The following is a 22464-nucleotide window of genomic DNA, read 5'->3' on the forward strand; positions in this document are numbered from 1 at the left end:
ATCTCTTTATCATGAAAGTTGAACTTACAAATGTAGAATTATGGACAAAAAATGACTGCTTTCAAAAACAAAACAATGTAAAACTTTAGAGCCTACAAGTCCATTCAGTTCTATTTCTTGTTCAGCCAATCGCTAAGACAAACAAGTTTGTTTACATTTGCAGGAGATAATGCTGCCTGCTTCTTGTTCGCACTGTCACCTGAAAGTGAGAAGAGGTGATCTCATGGCACTGTTGTAGCTGGCGTCACAAGGTATTTATCTGCCAGATGCACTAAAGATTCATATGTCCCTTCATGCTTCAACCACCATTTCAGAGGAAATACATCCATGCTGATGACAGGTTCTGCTCAACAACAGATGCCACCAGCAGAGGGTTGATTTTCTTTTTTGGTGGTTCGGATTCTGTAGTTTCCGCATCAGAGTGTTGCTCATTTAAAACTTCAGAAAGCATGCTCCACACCTCATCCCTCTCAGATTTTGGAAGGCACTTCAGATTCTTAAATCTTGGGTCGAGTGCTGTAGCTAGCTTTAGAAATCTCACATTGGTACCTTTTTTGTCAAAACTGCAGCGAAAGTGTTCTTAAAATGAACATGTGCTGAGTCATCATCCGAGACTGCTATAACATGAAATATATGTCAGAATGCGGGTAAAATAGAGACGGAGACATACAATTCTCCCCCAAGGAGTTCAGTCACAAATTTAATTAACATTTTTTTAACAAGCGTCATCAGCATGGAAGAATGTCCTCTGGAACGGTGGCCGAAGCATGAAGTGGCATATGAATGTTTAGCATATGTGTCACATAAATAACTTGTAATGCTGGCTACAAAAGTCCCATGCGAGCGCCTGTTCTCACTTTCTGGTGACAATGTAAATAAGAAGTGGGCAGCATTATCTCCCATAAATGTGAACAAACTTGTCTGCCTTAGCAATTGGCTGAACGAGAAGTAGGACTTTGTGAACTTGTAAGCTCTAAAGTTTTGCGTTGTTTTGTTTTTGAGTGCAGTTATGTAACAAAAAATAAATAAATAAATCTATATTTGTAAGTTGCACTTTCACAATAAAGAGACTGTACTACAGTACTTATGAATTGAAAAATACTGTTTCTTTGGTTTATCATTTTTACAGTGCAAATATTTGTAATAAAAAATATAAATGAGCACTGTACACCTTGTATTCTGTGTTGTAACTGAAATCAATATATTTGAAAAAGTAGAAAAACATCCAAAAATATTCAATAAACTTCAATTGGTATTCTATGGTTTAACAGAGCGATTAAAAGTGCAATTAATCGCAATTAATTTTTTAATCATGATTAATTTTTTTCAGTTAATCGTCTGAGTTAACTGCAATTAATCAACAGTCCTAATTTTTTGTTAACCCTGTAGTTACTTTCTTTCCAACACGTGATTCATTCATAGATGTGAGTGTGGTTGGCAAACCCCAGCTGGTGACAATTACCATTTCCCTTCTGTCTGTCACACTGCGTTTTTATGGTGACCTACAATTAATTCTTCCTTTAAAAAAAAATAAAAAAAAAATCTCATTTTCCACCATTTTCTCATTGTATCTGTTCTAATATCTGCTTATCCAAAAAGAAAAAGCACACTATAATGCAGAAAAGGATGGAAAAGAGGGAAAACCCAAGTGATTTCCAGTGTCATGATCACTTGATTCAAACCAAGTTACCTTTTATCTGGCCCTCTTTTCTGCAGCATTTTCAGATACTGGAACACAACATGTGCAACCTGAAGACCGAAGGACAAACTGATGAATTTTCTTTAACTTTTGGAGACAGCACAATGGTAAGAAATCCAAGCTACAATGAAATTTTACCTCATAGAAGTGCTTGTAACCTTCATCAGTCAAAGTCACAGAAATGCTGAATATAGAGTAGGTGGAGTTCTGTTCAAATCCTGTCTCACCATTTCCCCCATATAACGCAAGAGCCCAAAATCTATTGAAGAGTTATACCCACTATTAATTACTCCAGTTAAAAACCTTCTTGAAGTCTAATTATAATCACAGCATCATTGTTCAAGCTTATTTCGGACCTGCCTAATGGAGGCCACTTTAAGGAATTTAAAAGTTAATCCAAAGCAAAAAGAAAGAATATAGCTTTCTACAAGAACACAAAGTACTGAAATTCAAAAATGCAGGGCATACACCTTTGGATTTATTCAGTGTGAACCAAAATATTTTTGAAAATGCAAGTTTTCAGCTAAAGTGCTTTCAGTGTTGCTCTGGAGATTCTCTTGTAGTTGAATTTCTTGTATTAGAACTAAAGACACCACCGGGTACATTTTCAGAGTATATTGCATTGTTTAAGTCACATGACTACTACAGGTTTTAAAGAGAATCACTGAGTTTGTCTCAAGCTTTGTAGATCACATTTTTAAATTTTTATTTGAGGAAATATTTCCGCCTTCACTCTTTATTTCAGTGCACACAATATTAAAGTCTCACATTTAAAGAAATACATACTTTTTCCGAAGAAAGGAAAGAACACTGCCTTTGCCTTCATGTCCTACCAGCCAGGAGATATAGTGAAGTGGCTTCACCCTAAAAAGAATTAAAGAATGTAAAACTCCAAAATGTAAAACTCTAATATAGATTAATAATTAGCAAATCAAAATACAGATATTTAGATAACATCTTTTATCCAAAGATTCCAAATCACTAGACAAACAATTATAAATTCACTGCCCACTTCACCCACTATTTAAGTGTCACCTTTAAACAGCAATGCTATGAAAAAGAGATTGTATCCTTTGAAAATACAAAGGAATTTAGATAGGTAGAATACTGTTACTGATCTGAAAGTTAGCCAGGCTGCTAAGTTAACAACTATACTTTGGCAGAAAATGCCACAACATTTAAACAAACACAGATAGTTAGGACCTTTGATTTACAGTAGAACTTCAGAGTTACGAACGCCAGAGTTACAAACTGACCAGTCAATCTCATTTGGAACTGGAAGTACACAATCAGGCAGCAGCAGAGACACACAAAAAATAGCAAATACAGTACAGTTCTGTGTTAAACATACACTACTAAAAAATAAAGGGAAGGCATTTTTCTTCTGCATAGTAAAGTTCCAAAGCTGCATTAAGCCAACGTTCAGCTGTAAACTTTTGAAAGAACAACCAGAGTTTTGTTCAGAGTTACGAACATTTCAGAAAAAAGAAAAGGAGTACTTGTGGCACCTTAGAGACTAACAAATTTATTAGAGCATAAGCTTTCGTGAGCTACAGCTCACTTCATCGGATGCATTTGGTGGAAAAAAAAAAGTTTTTTTTTTCCACCAAATGCATCCGATGAAGTGAGCTGTAGCTCACGAAAGCTTATGCTCTAATAAATTTGTTAGTCTCTAAGGTGCCACAAGTACTCCTTTTCTTTTTGCGAATACAGACTAACACAGCTGCTACTCTGAAACCGAACATTTCAGAGTTACAAGTTCCATTCCCAAGTTGTCTGTAACTCTGAGGTTTTATTGTAAGTCTCACTACAAAGACATCACCTCCAGCAACTTTGTGCCTCCTACCACTGATTCAAAAGGAAATGCCCAGTAATAATGGGGTTAAGAACAGAATCTGAGAGAAGTGTGTTACTCAGTGTATCACCAACACAACTTCATGGGCTACTAGGCTTTCTTTGGAGGTCTTCTGTCCAGGGACAGACCAGGCCCAATTTGTTCATAAAAGTTGATTGGATCACAGACTAAAGTAATATGGCTGCAAACATTATAAACAGATATTACATTCAACACATCTACAGTTTGACTCTGAAGAAACCAGACATTATTGCATACCTTTCCACTCGTTACCACAGCAATATCAAAAGTACAACATGGATTTATATAAGAGCTGTATATCAGAAAATTAACTTTTGAACAATGAATTGCAAAGAGTAAGAGTAAGAAAAGCAAGCCTTAAAAAGCATGTAGCATCAAAGAGAACCTATTCAAAGAAGTCTTGTTGCGCCACAGCACAAGATCCTGCAAACCACAAGTTCTAGCTAACAGCCTGTAAAATGAAGAGCATCAATAGAAAGAAGATAGCATGTCTGTTACTCCTAAAACTGTTAACAATTTACCATGTGTGACCCAAGGTGCCTGAGGTAGCCCACACTGAAAATACCAGGTATGGGCAGGCTTCAAAAAGGAGAACAGTCTCCAAAAATGGTGGTGAACACGCAGGTTAGATTCCCCAACCAGCCACAAACCATGCTCCTGATCCCCCATGCTGGATATCAAGAAGCTGGGGGGAGGGAGGGGAAGAAATCACAGAGCCCCCTTTATTGCATCGCAGTCTCTGGCTTCCAATCAGCAAATAGGTCCAGTAAAGTGAGAAGTTCTTTAAAACTCTATTCACCATACAAAATGTTCTTCTGATCCCCAAAAAGCTAGCCACATTACCAGATCAATATTAGTTTGAATCTTACCCAAAATACCATGCTGGAAACCAATCCTTTAGTATCTAAAACTAAAGATTTACTGTAAAAGCAAAGCAAAGTAAAGCAAAGCAAAGAAAAGAAGTTGTTAAATGGTTAAAGCAAACAGATATGGACTCTGAAGTCATATATATGCATCAGATTCTTAGCAGCATTGGTGGGTTTGCTGGGATCTTAAATCACTCTGGAACACACCCAAAGCTTGGATGGGTCATTCAGTCCTTTGTTCAAAGCTTCAGTTTATAGAGAAGTTACTCCAGAGGTGAGAAGCAGAACTGAAGACAAAATGGAGAAGATGTAGCTGCCTTTTTATATTCTTTGCCATGTGACTTGTACATACTTTGTCCCAAACACAAGCTTACAGCACATCGGCATGGAAAAGCTCTTGGAGTCCCCTGTCCACAAGCACGTCCCTATATGTCCTGCTGACTCATAAGTAAGGCTAAGTTTTAGTCATGGGTATTTTCAGTAAAAGTCATGGATAGGTCACGGGCAGTAAACAAAAATGCACGGGCCTGTGACCTGTCCATGACTTTTACTAAAAATACCCATGACTAAAACTGGGGGTGGGAGGAACTCGGGGGGCATTGCAGGTGCTGTGAAGGGGGCTGCGGGTGTTCGGGGGCAAGTCACAGCCCAGGGGGTGCTGCGGGTGCTGGGGAGGGGGTCGCAGGTGCTCTGGGTGCAGGAGGGGGAATTGCGGCCCGGGGAGATGACACAGGTGCTGGGGGTTGGTGGGACTGAGGCAGGTTCCCTAACCAGCTCCTGGGAAGCGGCAGCCCCAGCTCCTAGCTCCACGTGCTGCCTCCACTCTGCCCCAAGCCCCAGTTCTGCAGCTCCCATTGGCTGGGAACCGTGGTCAATGGGATCTGTCAGGGCGGTGCCTGCGAGCAGAGGCAGCAAGTGGAGCTAGGAGCTGAGGGAGAGGAGCCCCCCCCCCAGGTAAGCATCAGCCCTAACCCCAAGGCCGCCCCCACAACTCCTGCTGCTGCGGGGTGGGTGGGCCCAGAGACTGCCCCAGCAGCAGCCAGTGAGTCTTACCCGGGGGCTGCCCGAGCTGCTGAGGCGGCTCCTGGGCCAACCGCACGCACTGCTGCAGAAGTCACGGATGTCACAGAAAGTCATGAAATCTGTAACTTCCATGACCTCCATGACAAACATGGAGACTTAATCATGAGTGTAGCCCCTGGCTTCTCTCAATGGTTCATTCTACAGCTGATTGCTCTTGATAGGCCATCAAAGAGGCTACATAGTGCTGATGCCAGTCTGTCTGGGGATGTCACCCAGAAGGGAGAGCAGGTTTGAGATGCAGATATATTGCGCATATATATATATATATATATATATATATATATATATATATATATATCTTAGGATTCAAAGACGATACATACATATAAACAAGATCATCATACTTAGCAAATCATAATTTTTCTACTGATACTTTACATGTCAAATCTTGTATGATTCATTGCAATTTTTTAATATTCATATGCATGTTATAATACACGGTCACTCATATTCCATAGAGCTCCATATTCCATTCACACTATGCTATTCCAAAAATCAAAGATCACATAATGTTTTCATTTCATGGAATGATTCTTTCTCGCTGAATTTAACAGGAGAGAAAGTCTTGGTTATTTGATTCTTCATAAATATTCATCTATACTCAGAGTGTGACATCAAAAAGATGTAGTGCCATCTTACCTGTAATGTCTCTCCTGTGGTGGTAGTCCCCAGGCAATGCTCAGTGAATGAACATTTCTGATTGGAACAACTGAACAGGAAGAAATTTATAAATTGTAATGCAAATGCATGATTATTCCTGTCTCTTTAATACTAAGAAAGAGCAATGGACAAGAGATTTTACTTGCTGTAGAAAGGGTGGGGAAGATTCAAAAAACTACGTATATTAATTCAATGATGGTAAATCAACCATTCTAAAACTCAAAGAAATAAGAATCTACACAGTTGTATATTTAATATGCATTCAGAACACTTATCAACACAGAAGACACCAAGGTCACTTGCCTCTGTAAAGCTTGTAAAATTCAGGTGTGTCAAAAGGCTGTGTCAGATGGCCAAAGTTCGGTTTGGATAAACCACTTCAAAAACAAAAGAAAATTACAGCATGATGTTTATTGTTAATGATACAGGACAACAAAGGGGAGAGTATAAGATGCTCTGTGCCCATAGTTCTGAAATGATAAAAACCTGATCTTTCAATGGAACCAGAATATTTCCTCCTTTGATGTGACACTGAATTAGGGCACATCACAGGATCCATTCCATCCAGATCAATAGAAAACTTAACAGCCACTATTTACCTGACCACCTCCACAAACACACACTCTAGTTATGGGCATATCATCTATTCCTCCAGTTCCCTCCACTTTTGGCACTGAACCTCCAAAAATCTGTGCCATGTCATTTTCAGGAGTGTAAGTAAGGTCACACAAAGATTTGCACCTTGCCTCTGGGAAAGGCCCCAATCAAACGCCTTTGCAGATTTGCTTGCACAGAAATGCATTAGCAGAATAAAATGCCTTCCAGATTTATGCCTGTGAAGAGAACAATATAGCTGCGCATCTGTAGCATGTTTCCTGCACAACACCAATAAACTGTAAAAGACAATACAGTGTAATACTTTATAATAGGAGGAAAAGCAAGCACAAGGTGATTTATTTTAAAATAAAGGGAAGTGGAATTATGGACAATCTGATGCCATTGTGCTGCCACAAGACCACCCAATACATGAGTGATATATGGTTTCTTAATACTTGTGCTGAAATAAACTAGGAGAAATATTTGGTCTGTACCACAATACTTAGCCCTTTTATAGTTGGTACAGAACATTACATTTGTCAGTCAGTCAGCCTCAAGCATTATCCACATTCTGGAGAAAAGGAGTTAATGCAGCTTCACTGACTTCCCAAGGAGAAAGGGGAATCAATGGTAACATATAAAAGTGGATGCAAGATCCATCTATGGGGAAAGTGAAGACTCAGAATTATGGTAAGTAGATAAGAATCACCAAAACACATACACAGACCCTCCATACACACACGGCTGAGAGCCTTGTGGGCTGTGAAAGCATCCTTGGGTTTTTCACCCTCTTATGTTTCTAATGGAAAAGCTAACATGACACACTTTTGTTTCCTTATCCATTTTTAAATAACCATGGTCTTGTAAGCAGGGATGTGCAGTTTCAAGAAGTGTCTGTTAGTCAATCACTTGACTATGATTAAGGCTAAGATTTTGTCCTGGTTATTTTTAGTAAAAGTCACAGACAGGACACGGGCAATAAACAAAAATTCACGGAAGCCGTGACCTGTCTGTGACTTTTGCTGCTGCGGCTCCATGGTTTCCCCTACCACCATGGTGACTGGGAGCTCTGGGGTTCTCCCATCCCCAACCACGAGGCTGTCGCCTGTCACTAGAACCCTGCAGGGGGACCCTGAGGAAGCTGTCACCTGTTGCTGGAACCTGCTGGGGCCCCTCTGGCTGCCAGCTCCAGTCCCTGGGTCCCAGGGGCTGAAGCAGAAAATGTCAGGGAGATCTCTGGAAGTCATGGATTCTGTGACTTCCATGACATAAATGTAACCTTAACTATGATATTACAACACAGCAAACACACCAAAATAGTAGCTATGAGATGAGAAAATAATGAGAGTTATTTCTGGGCACAAATTGAAACATTTTGTGTCATATATAATTATATTTTGAATTAAGGGGACACATCTTAGGATCCCAACAATTATCAGAGACAACAAAATTTGATTGAGTGTCCAAATCTTAGACAGCACACTTCAATGGATAGTATTGCATTGAATTAGTTTGAAAACCCACATTTAAAATCTGTTACAGCCATATAAAACACTACAAACTACTCTCTCAATTTGTATTTTGTACTAATTATCTTTTACACAAAGTGAAGTAATAACATTTAGTAAACCTCAAATGCAGACTATAATTCTCCACCCAACAAAGGAGGCGCAAGCATAGGTGTAGCAGACATCAATCAGCCTCTAGCATCAAGGCCAACACCACACATCAGATTCTTTTTGCATCAGTAAAGTATCTTACTTATTTGGAATCTGTGAAAAGAGTTCCTTCACCCACTTCTCCAAAGTATCCAAAGTTTCTAGTAAGGAAAGAAAAAAAAAGCTAGAAATGTAACTCACTGACAAGCATGGAGCCAAGTTTTCAGGAAAAGGCAGGTTGAAAAATCTTCCACCATTAATCCAAATTAGCTTGAGGGACCCAGACTAAACAGACTCGGAGCCTGCAAATCAGTATTCAGTAATGCTAGATAGACCCAGAAGGTAAACTTCAAAGCCTGTTGGGCTGATTTCCCCAATTTTACCAAATCCCATAGATACCTGTTTTTGGATTATGCTTTGATGATGGTCGTATGTATCCATTAGAACTACAACTGAGAGATTAGATGGCACCCGTGGGCTTTATGATTTGCTCGATCCTTATAGTATAGCAGATCCGCTCAACCTTCTCAAGCACAGTATAAATAATGAAGTGGTCTCCAAAAGGGGTACATCTGGCACAGTTGTGCACCTGAGCAGCATATGGTGACCCTAGGCACTACTGAATTTACACCCTTCTGCAATATTATTTGTACAAAATATATCTTGTGAGGTATCATACAAAAACTAGTAACACGCTGGCTATGAATATCATTGTAAAATGAACATGTTAACCTTATATTTCAAGTTATTCCCTCTTTATGATGTTATTAAAATATGTTTAAGATAAGACAGTCTAGCTTAGGTAAAGGTGATAAACTGGTCTGTCCTAGACAAAGGAATGTGAGTTTACCTCAATTTACATATTAGCAGTAAACAAAGATATTGAGCTAAACCAGCCAGGGTTATCCTGAGTCTGGACTTGAGAGACAGAGAATTAACATAGCTCTTGCACCCCAAAGAGACACAGGAGGTTGAATCCCCAGGAGGCCTTCCTCACTTGTAAGACAAAGACATCCCTTTGGGAATATAAGGAACATAGAAAGACTCCGTCTTTATCCTTCATCTTAAGGAGACAAAGAAACCAAGCAATTTGAGCTCTGTGATGAGTCCTAGACAGACCGGCCAGTAAAAAGCTAGAAAGGAGACTGGGGGTGAGAGAAACCAACTTGAACAAAGAGATAAACCCACATTGCTTTGTCTAGGGTAGACCTGTTTATCATCTTTGCCTAGGTTAGGCTGTCTTGTTTTAAACATGTTCTAGTAACATCACACAGAGGGAATTTATAACTTCACATATAAGGTTAACACACGCACTTTACACTGATATTCATAGCCAGCATGTTATTAGCTTTTGCATGATATCCCACAAGACATACTTTGTACAAATATCATTGCAGCAGTGTATAGGGTGTGAATACAGTGGTGCCTACAGGTCACACATGTTATAGAGGGTCAAATGGGAAGCATTTTTTCCTTTTTCCTTATAAAGGAAGGAATACAATACTTAAATGTTAACAACTGACAAAAATTTTGAATAAGTGTCAGTACCAAGAGTTCTGCATCGCAGCTAGTACATCAGTGGTTCCTGTAGCATAGCTATAGTGATTATGTAAATCAAAAAGAAAATACTATTTTCTTCAACAGATATGGGACTATGAAAATAAGCAGTGTGGTTACTGACTTCTATGCATTTCTTCCCAATGACTAGCCATAGGTGCAGAACTTCTGTTCACACAGTCCTGCTTTTTGCAAATATTACCCAAATATATTTGCAAATATTCAGGCAATGCACCGAAACATAGTATCCATTACAATTATGGTAGCATCAAGATCCCCTAACCAAAACTGGGGCACCATTATGTACTCCTGACAGAATTCTGTGGCCCTTGCGCAGAAAAACGCAAAATAAATCAGCCGGGGGGACACACGCCTCCTCCCCGACAGCCCAGGCAGTGCATCTGTTCCAGTGTGCCTGGAGCAGCTTCAGAGAGGGAGAGGGGAGCTGGGCATGTGTTCCTGTGTGGCTGATCACTGTCAGTGGAGAGGGGAGGGGGAAGGAGAGTCAGGACTAGGCGTATGTGCATGTCAACAAGCTAGAGAAAGAGACTGTCCCTCTCTCTTGCAACTGCAACTTGCTGGCATGGAAGGGTAGGGATTTTTATTATGCCCGAGAAAGGCTAGAGGCAGAAATGTAGCAGCCTGCCTGAATTAATTGATCTCATTCTCTGAAGCACAAATGTAGCAGCCTGCCTACATAGTAACATTGTTAAAGTTCCTATTGTTTGTTAACTGTTCCCATTCTCAGTCAATTCCCCCAGGAGCATAAAACCCGTGAAAGTTTTAAGGCCCCTACATTGCCAAAGCAATGTAAAGGAGCCTTATTATAAATGGCAGTAAGGGAATCTTCAGCTAGGAAGATCTTGTGCTTTCTCAATTTTTTCCTGTGCCAAAGTGGCACAATGGGGTTAGATTACAGCTCAGGATTTATTTTACTTATCCATTTCAAAAAGACTTTGAGGGCAAATAAAATATTTACCAAGCAGTCAATAAAATGTCAGGACAATCAGAACCAAGCACTTCCCAAAGAACCCAGCGAGGTCCAGGACAAAGATTAGCAAAACTGTATGATTTTCATGTGTGAAAGTCTGAGCAATTTAAAATGACATTCTACTTTTTTTTTATTGCTGTTTAGTATTCTGTAATGTAATTTAAATGAAAATCCAGGATTATAACTGCAATGCAGAGTATTAGTTACCAAGTGCTTGTAACTTAACTTTCATGTGTTTAGGAAATGCTGAATAGTTATTGTGACTTTTTTCTGTATTGTAGTTTAAATAAATTACCAAAACCATTGAAACCAGTGTGATTATATTGCATTATTTTGACAAAGTATGCAGAATTTTGAATTTTTTGGTGCAGAATCCCCCCAGGAGTAATTATGCTAAGTACTCTGCATATATAAAGTACAAAACAATCCATGCCCTGAAGCGCTTACAATGTAAACAGACATGACAGAGTGCATTATCATCCCCCATTTTACAGACGAGGAACTGAGAAATACAGAGATTAAGCAACTTGCCCAAGGCCTCCTAGGGAGTCACATTTATTGTGTCTTTCAGCCCAAAGGAACCAAAAGCATGAATGAAAGGTAGCCATTTCTGTACAGCACACTCCAGAGCTGTCTGCAGGCAAGAGTTTTCATCATGGACAAGCCTATACTCCAATTTAAAAAAATAACCATGAGACCACTAATATCCACATAGAGAAGACAACTTCTCTGTATTAAGGTCTCATCCAAAAGACCCACAAATAGTAAACTATTCTCAAATCAGTGAATGGACCACAAAAAGAGCTGAGACAGTCCTGCTGGGATTCAAATGTGTGGTTCCCAGGAGATCAGGTATTTCAGTCTTGATGCTTAGATATCAATCACCACTACCAGGGAATTTAAATAGAAAAAAAGCTAAGCACTGGTATTTTCTATGGGTTTATAAACGAATACAGGTAACTACAGTAGAATCATCATTACCTAATGAGCATCAAAGTGTAAGTTCTGAGCTGAAACAGTCCTCTACTTTAAAGCAGTATGTAAGAATTTGTATTTAAGCAACAAATGATGTTACCTTTAGACTGGACAACTAAGTTCATATAGTGAGCAGAGTAATAGTGCTGCCAAAAATCCCTCAGTCTGGTGTAGATATCTGTATTATTCTTTTTAGGTTCATGCTTTAGGGTCTCTGCATTACCTGTAAATGTTAAAAAAGTAGCTACATGGCCTCACATTACTAGTGCTTTTCTAATCACAAAATCTAATCTCATAATCTAATCTTGAGTTCTTTATGCACAAGAATTTCACAGTTTGGGATGTGCAAGGAATGCATGATGGAGCACAGAATGTTCAGGCCATGAATACATGAACAAATACTGAGATAAAATACATACATAGGAAAAAAAGTTTTAACTAATATTAATATTATGGTTAAATACAATGACTGCCAGGAAATTCAGAGTTCCAAGGACAGCGATTTTAAAAATTACTCTTCTCTGAAGTTTTTTAACCTCCTATTGTTACAAGAAATTATTAAGAGTACTGTAACAAAGATTAGAGACAATATATTTTTCTGTATTTTGCAGTTTATTCATTTTGTGCACTAAACAGACCCTTGTGCATAGCCAATTTCACTGTTTACCCTGTTTGTATGAGTCTTTCATAACATGGGAGAGAAAAACATGATTAAAGGAAAATGTTACTATAACCCACAAAAAATGTCAGGAGAGATTCAGAAGTAGGTGTAGCACCTAAAACTTACTTTTTTTGAAAGACTAGACTGCAAGTTGACAGGATCTAAGGCTGGTTCTACCTTCTAATTAATGCACAAGCACATATGGGGTTTGGTTTTACAAGGACTGTATTGTGTGAAAGGAGGAAAAGTGAATTCTCTCTTCAACCCATCCCTACTCACAAGGCTGTACAATGGCTGTGAAGCTGTCACTCAGCTGCTGTTACAGCTCCGAGGCTGAACCAACTGCTTTGAAAAACCTTCCTTGTGAGCCCACAGCAACCTTGTCTTTTACATCCAAGATGCAAATACTATTTTTCCAAGATTTATAATGGATAAGACATAAGGATAAGGGAGGCTACGTGAACCACAGCTGCCCTAGATGACACTAACCATAAGTTACCATGAATAGGAATGAGGCAAATAGCAAGGTTGGAGTTAAAAATATCTTCAATTCATGTAGCACTTTTTATCCTGAAGTTTATAATATTCAAAATGCAGAATTGCTTTCCCATATTTCAGCTAGCACCAGAGTTTGGTGAAATACTAAAGAATCTCATATTGTTAAGACATCAGTTTTTCTGTATTACACATATTTGTTAAAGTCTTAGAATGTTAGGTCAAGACTCACCCCAGAAAAACTTTTTCATTGGATGCCCAGGTCTGGCAAGGCTTCCAAATAGCAGCTCCCTCCTGTTTGCATCAGACGGCCTTGCTAGTTGATACTCTGTAATTTTATAGATTTAGCACTGTATTAAACCACTGGGCAATGTTCTAATGTAACTAACATCAATTTTCAACAGGGCCATACATAGTACATGGAACAACACTGGAAATGTTTTTTGTTAGGTCCACAAAGTAGTAGTGAATTAGTTAAACTACATCACTTGCTGCCAATGCTCAAAAAGGGAAGACATAACCAGAAAGGAAAGAAAAAAATACCACTCAGCCCGCCCATTGCTGAGAAATAGAATACGGGGAGGAAAGAGAGAAAAGGTGGTTATTTACCTGTACTATAACTGTTGTTCTTCGAGATATGGATGCAAATGTGTATTCCACACAGACATGTGTATGCCCAGTTCACCGAAGCCAGAGAATTTTCTTCCCCAGTACCCAGAGGGGCTGTGGACATGCACTGTGGCTCTAATTCTCTTCTGGCTATTTAAAAGCAGCACTGCCCTTCACATTGAACATCACATCAAACATCAAGAATAGAGACTCCGATGCAGAGATGACAAAAGATTGATCATGGAATACATATCTGCACCCACATTTCAAAGAACAATAGTTGCAATAAAGGCAAGTAACTGTCTTTTCTTCTTTCAGTGCCTGCAGACACGTATTCCATTCAGGTGACTCACAAACAGAACTTGTAGGAGGAGGGGCTCAGAGTTTACTAAAAATGACTGCAGGACAGGCTTCCCAAAGTTTGCATCTGACATTGACACCATGGCAATCACATAATGTCTGATAAAAGCACATACAGAACACCAGGCAACAGCCCTTCAAATGTCAAATACTGACATATCATAGAATCAAAGAATATCAGGGTTGGAAGGGACCTCAGGAGCTCATCTAGTCCAACCCCCTGCTTAAAGCAAGACCAATCCCCAACTAAATCATCCCAGCCAGGGCTTTCTCAAGCCTGACTTTAAAAACTTCAAAGGAAGGAGATTCCACCACCTCCGTAGGTAACGCATTCCAGTGCTTCACCACCCTCCTAGTGAAAAAGTTTTTCCTAATATCCAACCTAAACCTCGCCCACTGCAACTTGAGACCATTACTCCTCATTCTGTCATCTGCTACCACTGAGAACAGTCTAGATCCATCCTCTTTGGAACCCCCTTTCAGGTAGTTGAAAGCAGCTATCAAATCCCCCCTCATTCTTCTCTTCCGCAGACTAAACAATCCCAGTTCCCTCAGCCTCTCCTCATAAGTCATGTGTTCCAGTCCCCAATCATTTTTGTTGCCCTCCGCTGAACATTTTCCAATTTTTTCACATCCTTCTTGTAGTGTGGAGCCCAAAACTGGACACAGTACTCCAAAAGAAGCCTCACCAATGTCAAATAGAGGGGAACAATCACGTCCCTAGATCTGCTGGCAATGCCCCTACTTATACAGCCCAAAATGCCATTAGACTTTTTGGCAACAAGGGCGCACTGTTGACTCATATCCAGCTTCTCGTCCACTGTAACCCCTAGGTCCTTTTCTGCAGAACTGCTGCCTAGCCATTCGGTCCCTAGTCTGTAGCGATGCATGGGATTCTTCCGTCCTAAGTGCAAGACTCTGCACTTGTCCTTGTTGAACCTCATCAGATTTCTTTTGGCCCAATCCTCTAATTTGTCTAGGGCCCTCTGTATCCTATCCCTACCCTCCAGCATATCTACCTCTCCTCCCAGCTTAATGTCATCTGCAAACTTGCTGAGGGTGCAATCCACACCATCCTCCAGATCATTAATGAAGATATTGAACAAAACTGGCCCGAGGACCGACCCTTGGGGCACTCCACTTGATACCGGCTGCCAACTAGACATGGAGCCATTGATCACTACCCGTTGAGCCAGACAATCTAGCCAGCTTTCTATCCACCTTATAGTCCATTCATCCAGCCCATACTTCTTTAACTTGCTGGTAAGAATACTGTGGGAGACTGCATCAAAAGCTTTGCTAAAGTCAAGGAACAACACGTCCACTGATTTCCCCTCATCCACAGAGCCAGTTCTCTCGTCATAGAAGGCAATTAGATTAGTCAGGCATGACTAATCACTGAGGAACGCTATCAACAGCGCTTGGGCTCTCATCAAATGAGCTTGCAACTTCTGTGAAGGCATGATCTAAGCTACTGCATATGCTGATGTAATGCAAGAAGTTATCCACCTGGAAATCATTTCCACAGAGACTGCCTGACACCTCATATGAGCCACATAAGAGAGAAACATATGAGGTGATTGAAAAGTCAGTCTCTTCAGATAGAATGCCAAGCCTTGTCTTACTTCTCATGTGTAAAACTGTTGTTCATCCACACTGGAATGCAGTTTAGGAAAGGAAATCAGTAAATAAATCATTTGGTTGAAGTGAAACTGCAAAACCACTTTTGACAAAAAAATTGGATGTGGCGATAGGGTCACTTTATCCTTGAAAAACTGTGTACACAGGGGCTCTGCCATTAAGGCCTGAAGCTTGCATACTCTCCTTGGAGATGTTACAACTACAAGAAAGGCTGTCTTCTGGCACAGGATGGACAGAGAACAGGTTGCCAGTGGCTCAAACAGAGGATTCATAAGGACAGCCATGACAGTATGAAGATCCCACAAGGGAACAGCTCTTCCACATGCAAGTGAAGATGAATGATTTCCCTCAAAAACCTCACCACTATGGAGTTTGAGAAAACTGACTTCCCTTGAGTGGGCAGATGAAAAGCAAAGATAGCTGCCAAATGAACCCTCAATGAGCTGACCAAGATACCAGAGGACTGAAGGCGCAATAGGTACTCCAAACTGTCCTGAATACAGCATCGGCTGAATTTCCAGAGCAAGCAACCAAACTGAAAAACACTTCCACTTGACCAAAGAAGTCACCCTAGAAGAGGGCTTGCAGCTGTTAAGCAACACTTATCAAAGAGCTTCCAAACACTGTTCCTCCTTCTCATCTAGTCATGTAGCATCTATGCAGGCATTGTAAATGGCTCTGAGCTCCAGAACATTGATATGGAGGGAAACTTCCTGTTCCACCTACAAGCCCTGAATTTTCAACACCCCCAGATGCACTCCCCAGCCTACAGAAGAGATAACAGTGACCTAGTAACCTTAGCAAAACTAAACAGAACACAGTTTTGGCTAACAATTATTTAAACTCCCTGAGCTTTTCTGAGGTCTTTATTAAATATATGACTCTCCTACCCAAGTCTTCAACGAAGGGCAGAGAAAGCTCACAATGCACATTTGAAGTGTTTAACACATCCTCCAGCAAAACCAGGGAAGACCAGACAATACATTCCTAACTTTAACTTAAAAACACAAGCAGGAACACAATTTTTATTTTTATTTTTAAAAATCTCTTAAAATCTACATTTTTAGCCCTTCTTTACATATTGTGAAGCATGAAGAAAAGGCACCAATCCATTTTTGCCCCCTTTGCAGATCTCTATTAACCTAGTTCTATTTTATTCTTTGCATCAGTTTTTCATTACACCAGGGGATTGGTTAAATTTTTCAGAGATACCTTTTTGATCAGAGGAAGTTTCTCCTTATTTACAGACTGATTCGCACTCTAATTATAGTGTACTCCCTCAAATGTACTATTTTTTCACAAGACTAGTCTCCCTATCAATGTTAATACCAACATTTGCTCTGCATTGAGGGGTGAACACAACACAACTTGACTCACACCCACATAATTGTATATATTTCATTAGGCTCAGGGAATTAATAAATTCCATTGGCATAATTTTAGCCCCTAGTTAAATAAAGGACATATAAAATATTATGCATCAGGCTTCACAGCAATTAATACCTGAGAATCTTGTCAAAAACTTTAGTACAGTCAATGCTGTAGAGCTCAAAAAAAAGTTTTATGACAAAAATATTACTCTTACCACTATCAACAGCCTCAACTTCACAATCAATAGCGTCCCTGATCATTAGTGGGTGAATGAAGAACTGTGCCCACCTAAAACAAAGAGAAAAATGGCAAATCTTTCCTGTTGTCTGCTGAAAGATTGTACAGAAAGATTTTTTTATAACAAAAAACTGTCTTTATGACAAACAATAATATTCACTTTTTTTAAGGTTTAGGACTTGCAGTAACTCAGAAACAATTCTATTGTTCTGGACTCTTTTGCTACTTGTTCTTAATGCCTCTGAAGTAAAATGAATAAACCCAATTATTTAATATTTTCAGAAAGACAAAGGGCAAGGTCTTTGGAGTGGAAGTGGACTGGCAGAATATGGTTCCAAAGGATGCAGAATCATCGATAGCCTTAATTTATATTGATAATATTATTCACAATTATATTTTCTCCCTCACCCATAAAGATATGGATGATGGATAGGGCAGAGTAGTGGCCTGAATGGAACACTGGTTCACGAGTGGGGATTCTATGTGGGGGTGGAGTTATAATTAAATTTTGGATATACCTATATGGTTGCCAGGGAATTTTGATCTTGGATCTCCTCACAGTGGTCCCTTCTGGCCTTAGAATTTTTGAAAATCCTACTAAGTTCTTTGCCTCAACAATCCCTTCTGTTGGAGTTCCACACATCGGTTATGCAAAAAAGCATTTCTTCATCAGTTTTAAATTTGTTGCCTTTCAATTTCATTAACTTCACACATGTTCTTGTATGAGTAACGATAAATTGGTGTGCCTGTTTATCCCCCACATACCACTCATTATTTTATAGACATGTATCATGTAATCTCTGCTTTGTCTCCTCTCAACTAGCCCCAGCTTTTTCAGTCTCTCCTCATATCCAAATCTTGCCATATATCTAAATATCTTTGCTACCCATCTTAGAGACCTTCAAAGTAGCCAAAGCTGCTTTTATTCCCACCTTTTGAGAGGTGAATTCTGCCCTCCAATGTTTTACAGAAGGCTATCATAGAAGCAACACTCCCATTGTGTGTACATTCTAGTGCAGAATTTAGTTCAATCACCATATTAACGGCTTTGATAAAAATGCCTATTTGCAGTACAACCTAATTTTCCCCCAGACAGTTTTGTCAATATCAAAAATATTTAAATTATCCTCCCCATCAGAAGATTGTTTAATTTCCCTTTGACAGAAATGGAGCTTTATTGTATTGACATATCCTATGACATGATAAGAGTTAATTAACAATCCTTCCTGGCACTGAACATATATTTTTTTGAATAAAGCAGTGGATCATTGTACTGCACCTTTTTGGTGGTACACTGCCATATAAGAATCAATACTATTTTTTAAACAGAAACTGTTAATAAAAAATTAAACAGCTTAACAGGACACATATTTAAAAGGAACAGGCCAATTAAAAAGATTCTCCTTTAAGTAGCCAGGTAAATTGAATGAACTGGCAATTGCAACAGTAGGATAATTTATGATAGTCCTACAAGTAATCTGGCATAAATACATACTGAAATCTGTCCTACTTACATAGCAGGTGCAAAAATTACATCACTCCTAAGAGACTATACACTACTGGGGTACTACTACTCCCTCAAAAGACAGTGAGAGATCTAACGGAAAGTCACAATCTCCTTCCATCTATAATGACTTCAGTTGTAATAAGGGGACCTATGGAAGCTCAGCAATGACAGGCTCCCTTCAATCAGGCCAAGACAAGGCAATGCAAAGTTATATATGCAGTTTCCTCAGGCAGACACACATTGTGTTAATCTATTTTAAATGAACCAATGCTTTATTTGGTGTGATCACGGTTACCTATCGAGTGCTTCTTTGAAGTATTTCTGTTGGATATCAAAATGGAAGACTGTCCTTTCACAGTCAGTTGAAGCGTTGTCACTGCCCCCATGTTTCTTCAGGAATGCATCAAACCCATTCTCATCTGGATATTTCAAACTGCCCATAAATACCACTGAAACACAATTGATCAAAATTAAGCAGATATAGACATAATGATGATTTCAGAAAGGCACAGCTACATAAAGACAGCATGATTTCCCACTGCTTTGCACCTTGTGAAGGCATTTACAAAAAGCAACAGTGCATTACCATTTGATTTGACAGCATTGTATGTCCATTTGCACAGGTGTAAATTACTACACAAGATGCAAGACGGTGGGAAATCTAGCCTGTAGCAACCGACCAGCCTAAAAAGGCAAGTTATAGAATGGAATCATTTCAGAATATAGAAAACACTTGGTTTCAAGTATGATTTTAAGTTACACCTTAAAACTGAGCACATCAGTCTCAATCTAGTCCTCAATAGGCCACCATAGAGAAACAGACATACAAGCACTCAAATTTATCTGAGGATGACTAACATTGAAGGAAGTACAAGAAAAAAGCAATTACTATTTCAGTCCATTTACTGAAAATAAATGATTAATCTAAAGTGCACTGTCGGGGCGGAGGGGGGGATTTATATCCAAGGCCAGCAGTACCCAACTAGTGGCAATATTCTGGACTAGACTGCCCAGCGGAGAGAGTCACTGGTTGCCTTGCCTAGCAGCTTGAGTCAGCAGTAATGTCACCCAATGGCAAGAGTCGGTGGCCACCTTGCCTAGTGGCTTGAATCTACAGTAATGTCACCCAACAGCGAGAGTCAGTGGCCACCTTGTCCAGCAGCTAGAATCACCCAACGGCAAGAGTCAATGGCTGCCTTGCCTAGCGGTTAGAGTCTGTGGCCACCAGGCCTAGCGGCTAGAGCCAGTGTCAGTGTCACCCAACAGTGAGAATCAGTGACTGGGGTTAGGGGAACTTGGGCCCATGCTGCTCCACCAGCTTCTAACCCAGGGACCTTCAAAATTATGGTCCAGACACATAGCTTACGGACAGGCACCAGCCCTTACCCGTGCCCTGGGTCACTTCCTACCCCTGCACCACTGGTCTGTCTTCAGAGTGTCTTCCCCTATGGCAGTGACACGTCGTCCTCGGCCCCCGCAGATGAAAGGCCTGCATGGCTTGACTGTGAGCCCTGTCCCAGCTGCTTAGAGCCTCAGTGGCTTCTCTGCAGGAGGCTACAGCATCCAACTGCTCTACTGCTTGGTCTGCCTAGACTGAGCTGAGCTGCTCCCTTTTGAACTCTCCCTCCACTGGGAGCATGTCCAGCAGGGCGTGGCTGCCTGTGTCCATTACTTACCCAACATGATTAATCCCAAAACAACTTTCAGAAGCTGAGCTCAAAATGAGAGGAGGCTGAAATACAGCTGATGAAACATAAAATTGAGTTCCTTCCTTGTCTTTTGAGTTAAAATATCAATATCCAGATTTCTATGCGTGTAAAGGAGTTTATGTAACAATTTGTTGAATCAAAATAGAAGTAAAATTAGGGAAGACGGAACAGCTGAATTACGAGTTTTGTTAGAAACCTGCACCAGCACTTCTGTCCCGTTAGCTCAGGATCAATCACGTGTGTTTTAGACCATTTGAGGAATTTGGTCAAAACTTCCTAACAGGCTAGATACTGAACAAGCAAATGAGTCCTTTACACTTCTTCCTCTAACACTCTGAAGAGCCAGACATTTCTATCAGTACAAACCATCAAATCTCTTCTCCAGACCTTTATTACGCACCTTGATTACTCTATTCTCCTGTCTGGCCTTTTTGCAGGAGGGACTGATTTAAATAATTTATTTTAATCATGATTTAAATCAGCAAGTAGGAACCCTTGATTTAAAGCATCAACTGTAATCTTGTTTTGAATTTTTACTTTTTAGTTATTTTCCTAAAGAAAGGGTCATTCTCAATGACCGATATAAATATTAGGACATGTTAATTTGCAACTCAATATAGCCATTACACTAAATTTGGTACTTCTTTTTACTAACCAGGAGGATACACTATATCTATATGCATTTATTTAAGCAATTATATAGCTTAACATACATTTATTAGGATTCCTAATTTTTACACTTTATTATGTTAAAAATGGTGATGTACTTATTTACTGGAAAATGTTTCTTTTTCTACTCATGATTTGTATCTCACTGCATTTGGATGGAAATTTCAATTATTTTAGAAATGCAGAAAAACAGCTTTTTAAATTTGTTTTTATTAGTTAAATACAGCTACCCTTAAATGTGCTGGACACAATGAAAAAAAGTAAGTTTGTCATAACATATTTTGCATTTTTTACAAGCTGATTTGTTAAAGAAAGAATTGACTGTAGTTAGTGACTTGAACCGATTATTTCTGGTCACTATATCCTTCAATATTTTGGAACTAGTTCTAATGCTTTTCTACCTCGTTTTTATTCATGGATTAGATTAGGAAAACAAGCTTTCTTGCTTTTTCAGCTCCCAATTTTGAATGAACTAGTCAAAATTCTCTCTCTCTACCTGCAGAAGAGGCAATTGCCATCAAAACCTTATGTAGCTTCAAAAAAATCTGGTTCAAGGTTCTTAGCCAGTTACTTCCACCAGTTCACTGGTTTGACTTTCTTCAAAACTTTGGCAGCAAACGTGTTGCTTGAATAGTTCTATTCACCCCCAGTCCTGAAATCTATTCTGATTGATGGATGAATATTTGATGCCCATGCCATAGCAGCACTTCCTCCTCAGCAATTAAGTATTTACTGTGATACTTTGTATTGAAAATACTGGCCAAAAAACAAGGCAGAGTAAATGCTTGATCTGCTTGTTCGCTGCCTGTAATTTAGCTTTGTTTTTTAAATGTTTCCTTAAATTCTTGCCAAATTTTAACAACATTAGCAGTTATCTTTTTGCAATTTGTCCAAAGCAATGGAAATAAATTTTAGTATAGTCAGTATAATTTCTACATTTCTCTTTAGCCAGATGTTAACTACTCTGTGAAATTTCCATTTATTTTGTCACAATTTTCTTCACAAATTGTCATCAAGATAGGCCAGATTTTTAATAAATGCTTCAAAACAGTCAACCACTAAATTCCATCATATATCTTAGAGGAGAATTAGCTGTGATCCTCCTCTCTTCAGTGAAGCTAAAGCAAAGTGATTGTTAAAAAACAACATTTCAACAACATTTTCTGTTATTCCTGGTATACCTCCGTCTTTGGCTAAAAGATACATCAAATGAGCTCTGTACCTATATAAATTTCAAGCACAC

General features: G+C 39.4%; 1 protein-coding gene across 1 annotated transcript in view; it reads right to left on the minus strand.

Moving 5' to 3' along the window:
• The window catches only part of LOC119860086 (nardilysin-like), an 82076-nt gene that overhangs the window by 47757 nt on the left and 11855 nt on the right, over positions 1–22464 (minus strand). Inside the window, exons 4-12 of the mRNA XM_043520304.1 lie at positions 19139–19292; positions 17314–17387; positions 13351–13446; positions 8543–8600; positions 6488–6561; positions 6164–6233; positions 2486–2563; positions 1838–1958; positions 1691–1749 (exon numbers count right to left, since the gene is read on the minus strand). Coding sequence (XP_043376239.1) covers positions 1691–1749; positions 1838–1958; positions 2486–2563; positions 6164–6233; positions 6488–6561; positions 8543–8600; positions 13351–13446; positions 17314–17387; positions 19139–19292 — 784 coding nt within the window. The remainder of the gene's footprint in view (positions 1–1690; positions 1750–1837; positions 1959–2485; positions 2564–6163; positions 6234–6487; positions 6562–8542; positions 8601–13350; positions 13447–17313; positions 17388–19138; positions 19293–22464) is intronic.

This window comes from Dermochelys coriacea, chromosome 8, assembly GCF_009764565.3.
Source record: "Dermochelys coriacea isolate rDerCor1 chromosome 8, rDerCor1.pri.v4, whole genome shotgun sequence".
Lineage (NCBI taxonomy): Eukaryota > Metazoa > Chordata > Testudines > Dermochelyidae > Dermochelys > Dermochelys coriacea.